Source organism: Sinocyclocheilus grahami, unplaced genomic scaffold, assembly GCF_001515645.1.
Source record: "Sinocyclocheilus grahami isolate Dianchi unplaced genomic scaffold, SAMN03320097.WGS_v1.1 scaffold94.1, whole genome shotgun sequence".
Lineage (NCBI taxonomy): Eukaryota > Metazoa > Chordata > Actinopteri > Cypriniformes > Cyprinidae > Sinocyclocheilus > Sinocyclocheilus grahami.
In genome coordinates, this window is record NW_015505273.1 from 500296 (window position 1) to 515999 (window position 15704).

The window sequence follows — 15704 nt, forward strand, 5'->3', positions numbered from 1 at the left end:
CAGTTTCATATCGGTTTCGCCGTCCCGGTGAAGGTAAGTGGGCCTAAAGACGTCAGCTCCTGTTTAAGCAAATTCTACAGCATGCGACTACGTTAATTCATGGCAGATGAAATAAAACGCTTAACTTAAAAATTTCAGAATTATCATTATTTTCAGACATTGATTTGTACAACATTTCATTCACATAGTAGTAACTGTATTTCCAAGCACAGACAGGGCTATCTGCTCTCTCTCTGGAACTGGGCTAAAAAGAAAGAAAAGAAAAAGGTTTTGTTTTTCCAAACACCGATCCCGACACCACTGAAAAAAAACCCTAAACACTCCCCGCCCGACCTCCCCAACGCCCGCCGACCAAAACCATCCCAAAAATTAAAAGCCAAAAGCTCGAAGGAACGTATAAATGTAAGACCAGAAGATAAGCTAAGGGGTTAGTTTGAACTGTTTTTAATCCAATGAAAGAGGATTGTATTTTTTTTGGTGAATTTTTACACTTTTTTTTTTTTACTTTTTTTGTGCATTTTCTACATTAAAATTAGCATTCAATGTGATTAACAGCATGTGCTTGGTTAGTTAACGCTTAAAACGTTAGTCAAGTTTCTTATTGTGCAAACAAAGCTGTGACGAGACTGGAAAGAAACATTAGCTAGGATATAATGCTGCATTCACGTGCAAGTCGGATACCCATATTTACAACGGCCATTCGCAGATAAATGAAGCGAGTACCTCGGACTCAGAAATGGCAAAGTATTTCAGAGAGATATGGCATTTACTTTTTTCTTTAATGACAAAGGACCAGGATGCACACTGAAAGTTAACTAATGCACAGATCAGGATTACATTTTGTAGAAAGCTAAGGCTGTTCTTATTAGCCAATGATTGGCAATAGCCCAGCGATGTTAACAATCGGACCAGATCAGAGGTGAACGCTGTCTGGGGACGCCCAAAAATATGAATATTAAGCTTTCACAAAAGGGCGTGTGAACTTTACCTCACGTTCATGAAAACTACACAACCTCTAGAGCAGGGTTCCTCAAATCTTGCCCTGGAGGGCCAATGCGCTGCAGAGTTGAGCTCCAACTCTGATCAAACTCACTTACCTGTGATTTTCTAATGATTCTGAAGACATTGATTAGCATGCTCAGGTGTGTTTGATTAGGGTTACAGCTAAACTCTGCAGGAAAGTGGATCTCGTGGGCCAGATTTGAGGATCACTGCTCTAGAGCTACCTAGTGCACACGAAAATAACAAAACAAAACACATGATTGGCATCGTCAAAAAAAGCTGCTCTTCCATCCTGGTCTAGTTTCAGCATTTTACATGACTTTTCTTGTTTTCACATGGTTTTATAACAGGATTAAAAGTTTTACTAATCAGAAACATATCATCTAAACAGAAAAAACTGGCGGGAAAAAGATCTAGAAGATGGACTATCAGATAAAAGGAACAAAAGAAGAAGAAGAAAAAATAAGAGTTAAATAATTTGTACAATTACACTCCAACATTTGCTTTCTAGACACATGATACATAAGCGTGGGATGATAGTGTTTTGTGTTTTCTCTTACAGGGTGACACAGAATGGTCCGAGAGGGAATGCAAGTTATTAATTTGAAACCACAGGAATTCTTCTGCTTTTTTTTTTCTTTTCTTTCTTTCTTTTTTAAGCTGGGTGATAAAACAAATTGTGCTCTTCTTGGTGTAGGAAAGGCATTGTTTTCCCTTAGAAGTTTTATTTCTTTTCATGGTGGTGTCAGTCAGTTTTATAAGGTGTTTTGTTGTTGACGATGCTGTGAAATTTAACATTCTAAAGTTGGAATGGTCTTCCAGTCAACTTTGGAGTTCAAATGATATCTGCGGACGGATAAAAAGAGATAAAAATGATAAAGCAGATATTCAGAGAATGACTTTTTTAGATCAGACAACTCCATATAAACTTGCATGATAAATGCACAAATTACTATTACACTGCCAGAAGGTAAACTGAGAAACTAAACTCATTTATTTAGGCATAAATGGTTGGAAAACAAATTCTTATATGTAATTTGAATTTTGTGAATCTATAACGTAAAAAAAAAAAAAAAAATTAAAAAAAAATCAAGGTTGAAAACTACTGGAGTATGTTTTACAAGAAAATACTATTTTAGTTTTTCTGCTTGTTCTTTGCCGTTTCTTTGTATTTGTACAACTTTACTATCAATTCTTGAGGGAAAATTGTTTCAAAGTAAATCTGAAACTAAAATAATAACAACAATATGACTGATTGATTGTTCATAATGTAGCACTATATCAGCTACCACAGCTATATTCTATATAACACAGGGGTTAAAGCAACACGTTAACATTTGAAAGGATACTATGGCAAAGTTATTGCTTTCTTTATTCAAACTGATTTTTTTTTTCATGAATATATGGTTGACCTGAAGAATGAAAGCTGTATCATACACTTGGAAAATTATGAGCTATAGCACTGCTTATCGACAATACATTTAGCTCACGAGATGAGACAAAATACAGATTACTTGGTTCACTAGAACGTGACCATAATTTAATACTATTTTTAAGAAATGTTCAATGACAAGATATTTGTCTTTTAATTACAAAAAGTAAAACAATGCAGTTGTATTAAGAAATATTTTAACTAATCTAGGGCTGTAACTAATGATTATTTTGGTAATCAAGTAATCTACTGATTATTTTGACAACTGAGTAATATTGAGTAAGATAAAAACTGAGTAAGATATTTTTAGTAACAAACAGACCTAAGTGAAAACCAGGCTTTAGTATGACTATTTATATATAAACTAACGATGAGGCAATAATAATTGGCTCAAATAAAATATCAAAACCAAGAAATTACATAATTGTATTGAACAACACTGTTAAAATACATAATGTAATATGCTTATACATAATATGAACATAACCTTACCTAAAGTACATTGTGTATTAAAACAAATACCTGCAGAGGGCGCCAACGGCCTGGTGACGTTTCACTTTACAGAATGATTAAACTGTGTTTAAATCCATTTAATTTTACTGTTTGGCCACATGCAGAAACTTTATTTTGAAATCACGATGTACAATAAATGGCATATTTAGAAATATGATGTATTCTCCTGTGTTGGCAAAGATTTATAAATGATTTACATTACAAGTCTAGTGAGATAATGCATTTAGCCCCTACTGGTAAATTACCGGCAAGTTACCATTAATAGATCATGTGTGAACAGGACCTTTTCAAAAATCCCGGTAAATTTATTCTGGCAATCATATCGTTCTTATGGAGATGACGTGATTACTCTGAGCTGTTTACAAAGCTCCGTTGCTTTTTAATTCGTTTTTCTATGTAAAGATGCACTAGATGGACATCTTTGACCATTGCGCCTCGCAGCCTTTTCAACGTCTCTCGCGCTTCATTCATCAGCTGCGACTCTGCAGTTGGATACTATTATGCGTGTCTCGTGTTTATAAGAGCAAAACATTTTGATTGGCTTGAACAGGACCTTTTCAAAAATCCTGGTAAATTTGTTCTGGCAATCATATCGTTTGACATGACCACTCTGAGCTGTTTACAAAGCTCCGCTGCTTTTTAATTAGTTATTTTATGTAAATATGCGCTAGATGGACATCGCAGCTTTTTGTCGCGCTTCTCCATTCATCAGGGCTGTGACTCCGTAATTAGATACCATTATGCACATCTTGTGTTTATAAGAGCAAAACATTCTGATTGGCTAGTAATGTTAGTTTGGTTGAGAGTGAAAGCTGTGCTCCTCTCATACCATTGGTAGGCGAACTCGATATCAATCAACAAGATTTTTGATTAAGGCCGCAGGATTTTTTTTCGAGTCAGACGCTGCACGCCGGAGACCCGGCACATTGCCGGAGAACTTTAAGCCCTGATAACATTAAAGTTGAAAAAATCTGCCCATTACATATCAGCCCTCTGATCTTCACTAAAGTGTAGCCAAAAATATCAGAAGGTGATACAAGGATACATTTAAATGGCATGTAAAACACACAAAGTATCTCTTGTTTAACACTAGGTTGTGCTGGAAGAGGTTGATTCTTACTGTATCGGACATGTTGTATTGAAAGCACCTTCAGAGTTCAGTTCCAGATCTTGAGGAAGCTGTCCCAGGACCCTGTAGCCACTGCCATACCGTCATCGGTTACACCCAGACAGCTTACTCGGTTGTCATGGCCGGCCAGCACACCTGAAAGAGTCCAAACATCAGTAAACCACACAATGTTTTATTGAGGGAAAAAAAAAAAAAAAGATTATTGGAGTATGTTTGACAAGAAAATACTATTTCAGTTTTTCTACTTTAAAATGTTACATACCTTTTTCCTTGTAATTAACTGTAAAATTAGCAGTTTCTGAGTGAAAATTGTTTCTACATAAAACATTTTTATGGGATGCCAAACAGAGTTTTTGCAATGGTGATGAACTTAAAGTTTCGATTGTACACTGTAAAAATAACTATTTTTTCAAAGTCTCAAATAAAACAGTATTGTAGTACATTTTACAAGTACATACCATTCAGTTTAGTCTACCATTTGAGTGTACTTCAAAATTTCATGCATAATTCAATGTTACTTTCGGTTTCTTTGTAATTGTGTAAAATGTACTAGCAATTTCTGAGTGAAAATTGCACGTTAGTTTGTAGATACTAATTACACACACACAAATATATATATATGATGTAAATATCCCATAAATTAATTTAGTTTTATATTTTAGAGATAAAAAATAAATGTGTAGAAAAGATTTTCAAAGAAATTCAACCTAAACCCCCCCCCTCCCTCCACCCATCCACACGGATAATCGCTATACATTAAGGCCGCAGGATTTTTTTTCGAGTCAGACGCTGCACGCCGGAGACCCGGCACATTGCCGGAGAACTTTAAGCCCTGATAACATTAAAGTTGAAAAAATCTGCCCATTACATATCAGCCCTCTGATCTTCACTAAAGTGTAGCCAAAAATATCAGAAGGTGATACAAGGATACATTTAAATGGCATGTAAAACACACAAAGTATCTCTTGTTTAACACTAGGTTGTGCTGGAAGAGGTTGATTCTTACTGTATCGGACATGTTGTATTGAAAGCACCTTCAGAGTTCAGTTCCAGATCTTGAGGAAGCTGTCCCAGGACCCTGTAGCCACTGCCATACCGTCATCGGTTACACCCAGACAGCTTACTCGGTTGTCATGGCCGGCCAGCACACCTGAAAGAGTCCAAACATCAGTAAACCACACAATGTTTTATTGAGGGAAAAAAAAAAAAAAAGATTATTGGAGTATGTTTGACAAGAAAATACTATTTCAGTTTTTCTACTTTAAAATGTTACATACCTTTTTCCTTGTAATTAACTGTAAAATTAGCAGTTTCTGAGTGAAAATTGTTTCTACATAAAACATTTTTATGGGATGCCAAACAGAGTTTTTGCAATGGTGATGAACTTAAAGTTTCGATTGTACACTGTAAAAATAACTATTTTTGGTCATTTTCAAATAAAACAGTATTGTAGTACATTTTACAAGTACATACCATTCAGTTTAGTCTACCATTTGAGTGTACTTCAAAATTTCATGCATAATTCAATGTTACTTTCGGTTTCTTTGTAATTGTGTAAAATGTACTAGCAATTTCTGAGTGAAAATTGCACGTTAGTTTGTAGATACTAATTACACACACACAAATATATATATATGATGTAAATATCCCATAAATTAATTTAGTTTTATATTTTAGAGATAAAAAATAAATGTGTAGAAAAGATTTTCAAAGAAATTCAACCTAAACCCCCCCCCCCCCCCAAAACCCCCCCCCCCCCCCAAAAAACAAAAACGATCTAACAAAGTAACTTGGAAATATAATGTAATTGGAAATGTAAATATTTAAGCCAAGCAGTCTGTTGATAAACATATCACATTTTAAAGCCCTTACAATGTTCAACTGTAATGTTTTCAATTTTCAAATGAGCTGAAATGTGGCTAATATTTGTATTGAATGCATACACTAAAAAACATTGGGTACAGAAAAGATTTTTACTCAGAAATGCAGTGTATGCAATCGATAAAATAGCAACGTGTATTTTAACTCATTTGAAGAATTAAAATGTTATATTTCAACATTATAAAGGCTTTAAAATTTGGATTTTTTTCTGTGCATGCACTGTGCATGGTTGTTGTATGCAAAAGAGACAAATCAATGTGGCATGTTATCTAGCAAGCACTGAACCATATGTAAAACAACACCACTGTGTGTGTCGTATGGTTGGTTTGTTTGCTTTCAGGGCGGTCACTAGACCACTATTAGTAACTATTAGTAGCATATGTTTGCAGTTTTCCAGCCATCTGTGTGTGCGCATCTCACCAGCGCGGTCGGCCTTGAGGCTGTCCCACACGTTGCAGTTGAAGTCATCGTAGCCGGCGAGCAACAGGCGGCCGCTCTTCGAGAAGGCCACGGAGGTTATGCCGCAGATGATGTTGTCGTGAGAGTAAACCATGAGCTCCTGGTCGGCACGCAGGTCAAAGAGCCGGCAGGTGGCATCGTCAGAGCCAGTCGCAAACGCGTTTCCATTGGGGAAGAACTGCAGGGGGAATATGAGCTCTTTCTAGTTTCAATACTTCAAGAAATTACATGCACTAGAGCGCCTATTCCTAAGAATACATTATTTAGTTTTAATCTGTACTGTGTTAGGAATACTCACACAGATGGCGTTGATGTCCGACTCATGGCCAGTGAAGGTCTGTCTGCACATGCCCTCACGGACGTCCCAGAGTTTGGCGGAGGCATCACAGGCTCCTGACACAAACAGCCTGGTGTCTGGAGCCAGAGACAGACTCATCACGTCACCGGTGTGACCCGCGAATGTGGTTGTCTGCTGACCGGTCTCTATGTCCCAGAGAGCACTGCGGGACAGATCACAACATTCAGATGCTTCAAAACACATACACATAATTGAGAAATCAAAATGCCTGTAGAAATTAACTGCAACATTTCTCAGAGCTGCAGATAAGAGCTGGAAAATCTGATCAGGCCTACATTTATAAGAAAAATAAATACAAATAATTAAATATCTAAAAATAATTATACAGGTGCATCTCAATAAATTAGAATGTCGTGGAAAAGGTCATTTATTTCAGTAATTCAACTCAAATTGTGAAACTCGTGTATTAAATAAATTCAATGCACACAGACTGAAGTAGTTTAAGTCTTTGGTTCTTTTAATTGTGATGATTTTGGCTCACATTTAACAAAAACCCACCAATTCACTATCTCAACAAATTAGAATATGGTGACATGCCAATCAGCTAATCCACTCAAAACACCTGCAAAGGTTTCCTGAGCCTTCAAAATGGTCTCTCAGTTTGGTTCACTAGGCTACACAACAATGGGGAAGACAACTGTCCAGAAGACAATCATTGACACCCTTCACAAGGAGGGTAAGCATCTGCTTATCCTTGTCTCTTATTACATAATTTTTTTATGGTAAATTTTCACATTAAGTCTCATTTGATAAACAAAGTAATGCATTTTCAAATGTAATAATTTTAGATAATATTAGTTAATAAAAACACAAGCCTTCATTGTTTGCTCATGTTCACATGGCATAAATGTTAACAAATATATTTTTGTATTTGTATTTAAAGCAGCACTATGTAACTTTATCTGTGTTCAAAATTTGCAAAATGTATACAATGAGCGAGTACATCATGAATTCATCTTCCAAACCGCGTTTTTGTCTTATTCCGAATCACTACGGTACACTTATAATAAGTACTTATATTTGGACTATTGTAGCCTGGTCGGGTCATCACCGCTGCGGAGTAACACATATCTGCGTGAATCGCCAGAGACTCAAGCTCCGGTTGGAATGTTCTTCCGCGGGATGTGTGCAGTTCTGTTTATAAACCGCTAGAGCGCCAAAAGTTACATAGTGCTGATTTAAAAATGTATTAGTAAATGTTGAAATTAACTTAAAATAAAACAAAAATAAGAAATAGACATAAGATTTAGCCTACAACCTTAATGTTAGCTTGCAGTTAATGATATACAGTGGTGTGAAAAAGTGTTGGTCCCCATCCTGATTTCTGATTTTTTTTGCATGTTTGTCACACTTTAATGTCTCAGATCAAACAAATTTAAATATCAGTTAAAGATAACAAGTGAACAACATGCAGTTTTTAAATGAAGGTTTTTAAGTAGTTTGGGATTTTGTTTTCCCTTAATAATAAAAACTGCATGTTGTGTTTACTTGTGTTATCTTTGACTAATATTTAAATTTGTTTGATGATCTGAAACATTAAAGTGTGACAAACATGCAAAAAAATAAGAAATCAGGAAAGGGGCCAACACTTTTTCACACCACTGTACATATATTTCCCATAATTTAAAATAAATTTTTCTTAAGCACAAGGTGGCAGCTAACACCATAAATTGTGTTAAAAATAAAAAAGTGGGAAGAAATTATTTTTGTCTTCCCCATAATGTTGTAGAAATGGTTCAAATGATGTTACTTCCTGAATGTTGATTTTATAGAATGGTAATTTTTTTTAATAGGATAATGCAAACATAATATAAGAAATACAAAGCATATGGCATTTAAATAAAACTTTTTTTTTAAATGTATAATCCGATTCCTGACTTTAAAGAAAGAAAAAAATATATTCCTGATGGCATTAACAACTAAATCTGGTCCTAACTGCAGATGTAAGCTTTAGTATCTGAGATATCCAAGCTTCGGGATGCTGGGATACAGTTCCTCACACTCACCAGGTGGTGTCGCCAGAACTTGTAACAATCTGGTTGTCATCAACGAAGCGGCAACAAGAGAGGTATCCTGAAGAGGGAAGGAAGTTTAATACATGATTCCAAACCAATATTTCTTCTCAAAATCTTAAGAAATGTATTATACTTTACTTAAAAACAAAATAATATCTGTGAATGAACAATATGTCATTGTGTGGAGGATGTTTTACATTGCTGTATTACACTCATGACAATTTGAAGGGGAAAGATGCTTATATGCCATGAAAATAGATATCACAAAGAAAAAGAAAAAAAAAAGTTAAACTTTAAAATTAATATTTAAATTTTAAAATTAATATTTAATTAAATCTAAAATATATTTTCCTATTTTTCTCTTGATATAGTGGTGAAATATGACCTGGACATTTCTTCACCCATACAGCAACTGAACAGAATGACAGTGCATTACGTAATCGCTGATGCTGTCATTAAAGTCGATCAGATGGGATAATATTAAAGAGGGTGCAGAAAACACCAGTGCAGTTTCATGCTGTAATTACAGCTTAGTGAAACACCAACCCTTATGTATATTCACAAGAGCTAAATCACAGTGTGTGAGAGTTTCAGGAGGACACGTCCTGTACCTGTGTGTCCGGCCAGCTCACGGCTGACGCGCACATTCCCCTCACGAGTCTTGAGGCTGTAGATGGAGCAGATGTTGTCTAGACCTCCACAAGCAACGTAATTCCCTGAAGGAGCGTAGGCACAGGTCATCACCCAGGAGGAGCGCAGAGGAATGGCGTGGACCTGAAACACAACACACAAATGCTCAGGAAAAGACATATGGAAGAGCACAGGAAGTAATACAAATCTGTAGCAGAAACCATTTTAAATAGCTGATCATCACAGGGTCTATATTAGTTCCTGAACTAATAGTGACTAAACACGACCCCTTTTAATACATGTTAACCAGGAGTCACTCATTTATAAATCGCACTCATCTACACTAAAGAGCGGCTATACGGTTGTTTTGGCTATATTACTTTTTTGTCTCATGCAGCGCACTGCCTGCGTCTGAGTAACAAACTAAAAAAAACAACAAACAAAAAAAGGGCATGTGATATTAACAGATGAACTACGCTCATATTTATAATTCCAAACAATCAGTAAGCGACAGGTGCTTGGAAACGCTGTTTTGTACTCATTTATTGACGAGTCGGCTGCGGTGCTTCTCTGCCGCTCACTGCACAGAACAGACGTCGAGAGAGGCGACACTTCTCCGGGAAAGTCAGACCTCGGGTTCGCGGGACAGCACTGGCGAAATCTTCCAACTGAACAATAGCTAAGGTTTATCCAAAAAAGTCGCTAGGTTTGTCAGTATGAATATTCTATGGAAAAAAGCCGCTAAAAGGGTCTGAAAGTTGCTAAATCACGTGCAAAATAGTGCTAAAGTCGCGCTCGTGATGGCAGGGGGCGGTGGATATTTGTGGCAGTCAATGTGGATATTGTGGATGAGTTCATCTGTGTCATCACGTTCTATTAATTCTACAGCTTCAGTTTCGGGAACTTTCATGCTTAGTAACACATACAGCTGTTCCCTCACTACAGTGCAACAGTGAAAAGGGACCCCTTTCAAACAGTGTTGCGTTCCGAACGTTGTTTTAACGACATGCACCGGTTTTGCGGTATTTAAAAAATTCATATAACAAAATAAACACCGGTATTCAGTATGAACCGGTATACCGCCCAGCACTAATTTATGGTCATATTTTTAAGATGTATAATAAAAAAAATTTGTAAAATTACAAATGTTTACAAAACCAGTCTAATTAGAATTAGAATATTTGTGGTTGATAAATTACAATGTATTATAAGATCTTAAAATATTAAGTTGTACAATTAAAATATAATTTCTACACAGTAAACTATAAAATAAATATAGACACTACAGTCAAATGATCTGTTTATAACAGCAGCCTATTTAGAACAATTCAAGCCATTACAAAATTTTTAAAAAAAAAATATCAATATGGTTGCTAGTATCCACCCCAGAAAAGAGGTGCAACTTGCTTAAGCTCATGCTGTGATAGTGAAATGCTCTATATGAAATTAAAATTCAAGAAATAAAAGAATAACAAGTACAAATATAATACCTTATTTGTGGTATAACTGTCCCAAATAATGAGTTTTCCATCCTGGGAGGCACTGACGAGCAGCCTGCACAGAGAAAACAAGAGCACAGGTGAGCGAGTGCGGTTTACCTGCACAACTACATTCAGGAGGATTGTCTCCCAGAACAATCTCAAACAATTCCCAGCACCATTCGGCACAAAAATTGTAGTTTTTTCTTGGCTGTAGCTATAATAGTAACAACATTCTTAGTCATAACACCTACTTACAACCATCACTCACCACCTACACAAACACAATAAAAGACCATGATTCAATGCAATAGGGATAGCACGCAGTGGCCACCACTCGAGCCATGAACCCATCCACCTCCACTGCGAAAGGGAAACCCCTCGGTGTCTCTCGCCCTGATGTACAAGGATGTTTTCAAAGGGCTAACAAATAAGGTCAGGCCATCATGCAAATCAGGTGACGAAGCTGTTCCGTACCTGGAATCGGTGCCCCAGTGCATGGCGTAGATTTTAGCCAAATGTCCTCGCAGTGTTCTTCTTGTGCGCATCTGGATTCGGCCAACAGGGTCAATGTTGGCTGTGATCTGAAAACATGTATGCAAATTTTAAAAAAACATCCACACACGTGGCATCGATATAGATATTAATCCATTGATTTAAATTATGGTTACTTAAATTTATACATTTAAACAGAAAATTTGAATTTCTTACCTGTGATAGTGTGGCATCTGCACAAGCTTTCCTTGCATCCTAGGAAAAAAAGAAAAGGAGAAAAGTTTAGATGCGGTGGAACGAGGCATTATTTTATATACAAAACATTTAGGGTTAATGGTTAGTAAATAATAACCATAAAGTAACATAACATACGCTGTGATATACAATTCCTTCTTTAAAAAAATGTTCATATCATATTAGTAATCTAATTGGTAGCATTACTGACCTGTTACGGTTAATTTACTCATTGATTTGATTATGGCTAAAAGGTCAAAGATTTTTAGACAAATGTGGATATTTTAGAACACAACAACAGAGGATTGGTAAAACTATCTCAGGCCGAGATAAAATAAAAAGATAAAAAGCGGCTTCATGGAGGAAGTATCGGGTGTAAATTCTTTGAGGAATGAGAACAGAACAGTTACAGTAAACGTTTTTCCTGCATAGCGTAGAAGTATGTAAATATCCGCCCTCTGTATTTTAATGTCTTTTGGTTATGCAAATATTTCTGAGTAACAAGAGACTACCAAGTAATCAGGTTGTAAAAAACAAAAACAAACGTGCACATACTTCATAGGACTTAATAGCTGCATAGGAAATATGTCTAGCTTTAATAAAACTGATATTTTAAATATAGCAGACATGTCAAAATCTCTGAAATTATGAATGTGAGCTTTGTTTTTGTTTTTTCGCTGGTGGTCGAAATTTACCACAGCAACAACCAGAGGCTGCACTGACTCCTTTCAACCTGGAGTCTTAATGGGATAGTTCACCCAATAATGAAAATTCTGTCATCATTTAAACACTCAAGTTGTTCCAACCTGTATGAATTTCTTTCTTCTGCTGAACATAAAAGATGATACTTTGAAGAACGTGGGAAACCGAACAGTTGCTGGTCCCCATTGACTCCCATAGTATGAAAAAAATACTGTGCAAGTCAATGGAGACCAGCAACTGTTTGGTTACCAATTTTTTTTCTTCAAAATATCTTTTGTGTTCAGCAGAAGTCAGATGTACAGGTTTGAAACAACTAGAGGATAAGTAAATGACAATTTAGATTTTTGGGTGAACTATCCATTTAATTTAATGCTCAACTTAAAATGCTGAATAATCAGCAGATATTTTTCTATTTTTGGTAGTAATAAGATTAATATTGACCAGGCCAATCCATTAGTCGATATTTGGCTTTTTTGCAGTAGAATATTTAGTATGTCAAATTACTATTCATTTGATTTTAGCAACTAAGTTTCAATTACATTATACCAAACACATTTTAAAGATGTGTATACACGTTGCATGTCTTGTGTTACAGGTATGGATTAGGGATTAATAAATGCAGTTGTGTATGAGATCAGAGAGGTCCTCACTCTGATCTGGTTCTTCAGCTGCTCGGCCTCCTGGCGTAACTGGTCCAGTTCACTCATTTTCCTCTTCTAAAGCTCTGCCTCACTCCTACTGCCGGGACACGTTCGGATCTACAGCAGAGAAAGAGACAGCCAACATTTAGGCTCCGATTCCAATGTTATACCTTCAAAAGACATTAACGGGAGGATATTTGGCCATCTTGAGACCAAGTTTAAATTTGAATGTGCATATTTCCTGTTTTGAAACAAGTAAACTGGTCTCAGCATCAGATATAAAAACAACCATATTGTTCGCACTAACATCGCACGCTAGCTGCATCTACAAGAGGAATCATCTCTGCATGTAACATTTGTTAATGGATTGCTAGTAGATTGTTTATCAATACACAAGGGTGTAAATTCAAGATCCCATCCCACCGCATTAGCTACTGAAAGCAACCAAAGAACCATTTCCTCTTGTGGTGAAATTAGTTGTTGCTCCTTAATGAAAAATGCAGAAGTACAAAGAGAACAACAGCAAGAAATGAGCTGTGATTCTGTCCTTTTATTATGTCAATAATCGGCAATGGATAAAATACCTAATCCTAAACTGTAGCTCAAAAAAAAAAAATTTTTGTCACATTATGGGGAAAAAATGCCATGAAAAACAGGATATTCAATGAGAACATAGGGCAGAACTTGTTTTTATCTATTGGGAATTGATTGGATGATGAAAACTGGGCGCTACATCCAAGAATGGGGTCATGTGGTTGGAGGGACGAGCTGAATAACAAAAAATAAAAATAAAAACTTTTTTTTTTAAAAGGAGCGTGATGACATCAGTTGAAAAGGAAAGCAGTTTCAAAAGGCGGGAGCAAGTTATTTAATTTAAATGAACGATTAAGCAGACAAACATTATGGGCACTGAGAATGTGAATTAGGAAAGTATATAGGGCAGTGCTCCAGACTCATTCTTCCCACTGGTCGCTCTTTTGCGACCAACTTTCTCAGTTGGTCGCACTAGCACATGATTTGGTCGCAATATTTTTTTTAAGCGCTACATCATGGGATTAATCAATGCATGCTGATGAACTTTTATCATAGTTTATAGTTATATGGAAACTAAAGTGATTAACATTCAGCCCGTTCATTTTCATCAGTAGTATTATTTGTGATTTGATTTTTGTGAACGGGAGTTCCTATTTTGCTGTGTTATAAGCCGAGCTTGGGGTGCTTTCACTTTCAAATTCGCGATCTTGTTGTCCCATTTTGCAAGAAAAGATCTACACACTAGGGCTTTCAAAATTTTAGATCTGCGTCAGTCGTCAGGCAGCCTTATCAGTGGCGCACGAAATGTGACGACAATGTCATTGCATTTTAATGCTTTTGTTAACCTATCCAGTAGAACCCACTAGATGCGGCGCTGCTACGTTGTTCATTCAATATATAGCGGAAAACGAGAGCATCAGTGTGGTGAATATGTTGTTTACGGCAAAACTGAAACCAAGCCGTTCACACAGAACGCATATTTACCACATTTTCTAGCAGGGCATCTATCAGCGTTGCACTCGCGTCTCGCACAAGAGAGCGGCATGTTTAGAAAGCCATGTAAAATGAATGCAAGTTCAACTTTTAAAAAACAAGTCTCAAGACTATGGCGATTTTCCCCCATCCCACTGTATCTCATGTTTTTAAATTAAGAAAGTGGCCTACTCTTTGTAGGTTTTCGGTCATTTGTATTAAACTATACATACATGTAGTGCTGGGCGGTATACCGGTTCATACCGAATACCAGTGTTTATTTTTGTTATGATATGAATTTTTAAAATACCGCAATACCGGTATATGTCGCTTAAACAACATTCAGAACGCAACACTGTTTGAAAGGGGTCCCTTTTCACTGTTGCACTGTAGTGAGGGAACAGCTGTATGTGTTACTAAGCGTGAAAGTTCAGAAACTGAAGCTGTAGAGCTAATAGAACGTGATGAGACAGAAGAACTCATCCACAATATCCACATTGACTGCCACAAATATCCACCGCCCCCTGCCATCAGCTCCCGCATCTCACACACACACGAGCGCGACTTTAGAACTAGATTTAGCAACTTTCAGACCCTTCACGCAGCTTTTTTCCATAGAATATTCATACTGACACACCTAGCGACTTTTTTGGATAAAACTTAGCTATTGTTCAGTTGGAAGATTTCGCCAGTGCTGTCCCGCGAACATGAGGTCTGACTTTCCCGGAGAAGTGTCACCTCTCTCGACGTCTGTTCTGTGCAGTGAGCGCCAGAGAAGCACCGCAGCCGACTCGTGCACCTGTCACTGTTTGGAATTATAAATATGAGCGTAGTTTGTCTGTTAATATCACATGCAATTTTGTGTTTGTTTTAGTGTTTTAGTTAGACGCAGGCAGTGCGCGCTGCATGAGACAAAAAAGTAATACAGCCAAAACAACCGCATAGCCGATCTTTAGTGTAGATGCATGTTGATTTTATCAGACAATGCCGTGATTATAAATGAGAGTGACTCCTGGTTAACATGTATTACAAGGGGTCGTGTTTAGTCACTATTTAGTGTGGTATTTTTTGACAATATTCATTCATCAAGACAGTAAAATAGGGCATTCTAAGCCAATATACTGCAGTATTTCCTCTCTCAATCAGTAGAAAATATGTTTAACACCCAGTCATGCATGAAAAAAATAAATACCATCATGTACCGTGAAACCGGTATAATTTTGAAAAAT

At 36.6% G+C, this 15704-nt stretch overlaps 1 protein-coding gene across 2 annotated transcripts in view; it reads right to left on the reverse strand.

Annotated features, from left to right (window-relative positions):
* Positions 1-1640: 1640 nt before the first annotated feature.
* LOC107587571 (guanine nucleotide-binding protein G(I)/G(S)/G(T) subunit beta-1) overlaps positions 1641-15704 on the reverse strand; it is a 33094-nt gene continuing 19030 nt past the window's right edge. For both annotated transcript variants that reach the window (XM_016275391.1, XM_016275390.1), the window contains exons 2-11: positions 12979-13086; positions 11609-11647; positions 11375-11481; positions 10910-10973; positions 9401-9563; positions 8781-8847; positions 6715-6916; positions 6378-6594; positions 5083-5226; positions 1641-1848 (exon numbers count right to left, since the gene is read on the reverse strand). In XM_016275391.1, the coding sequence (XP_016130877.1) occupies positions 5120-5226; positions 6378-6594; positions 6715-6916; positions 8781-8847; positions 9401-9563; positions 10910-10973; positions 11375-11481; positions 11609-11647; positions 12979-13035 (1023 nt within the window). In that variant the 5' untranslated portion in view covers positions 13036-13086 and the 3' untranslated portion in view covers positions 1641-1848; positions 5083-5119. The remainder of the gene's footprint in view (positions 1849-5082; positions 5227-6377; positions 6595-6714; positions 6917-8780; positions 8848-9400; positions 9564-10909; positions 10974-11374; positions 11482-11608; positions 11648-12978; positions 13087-15704) is intronic.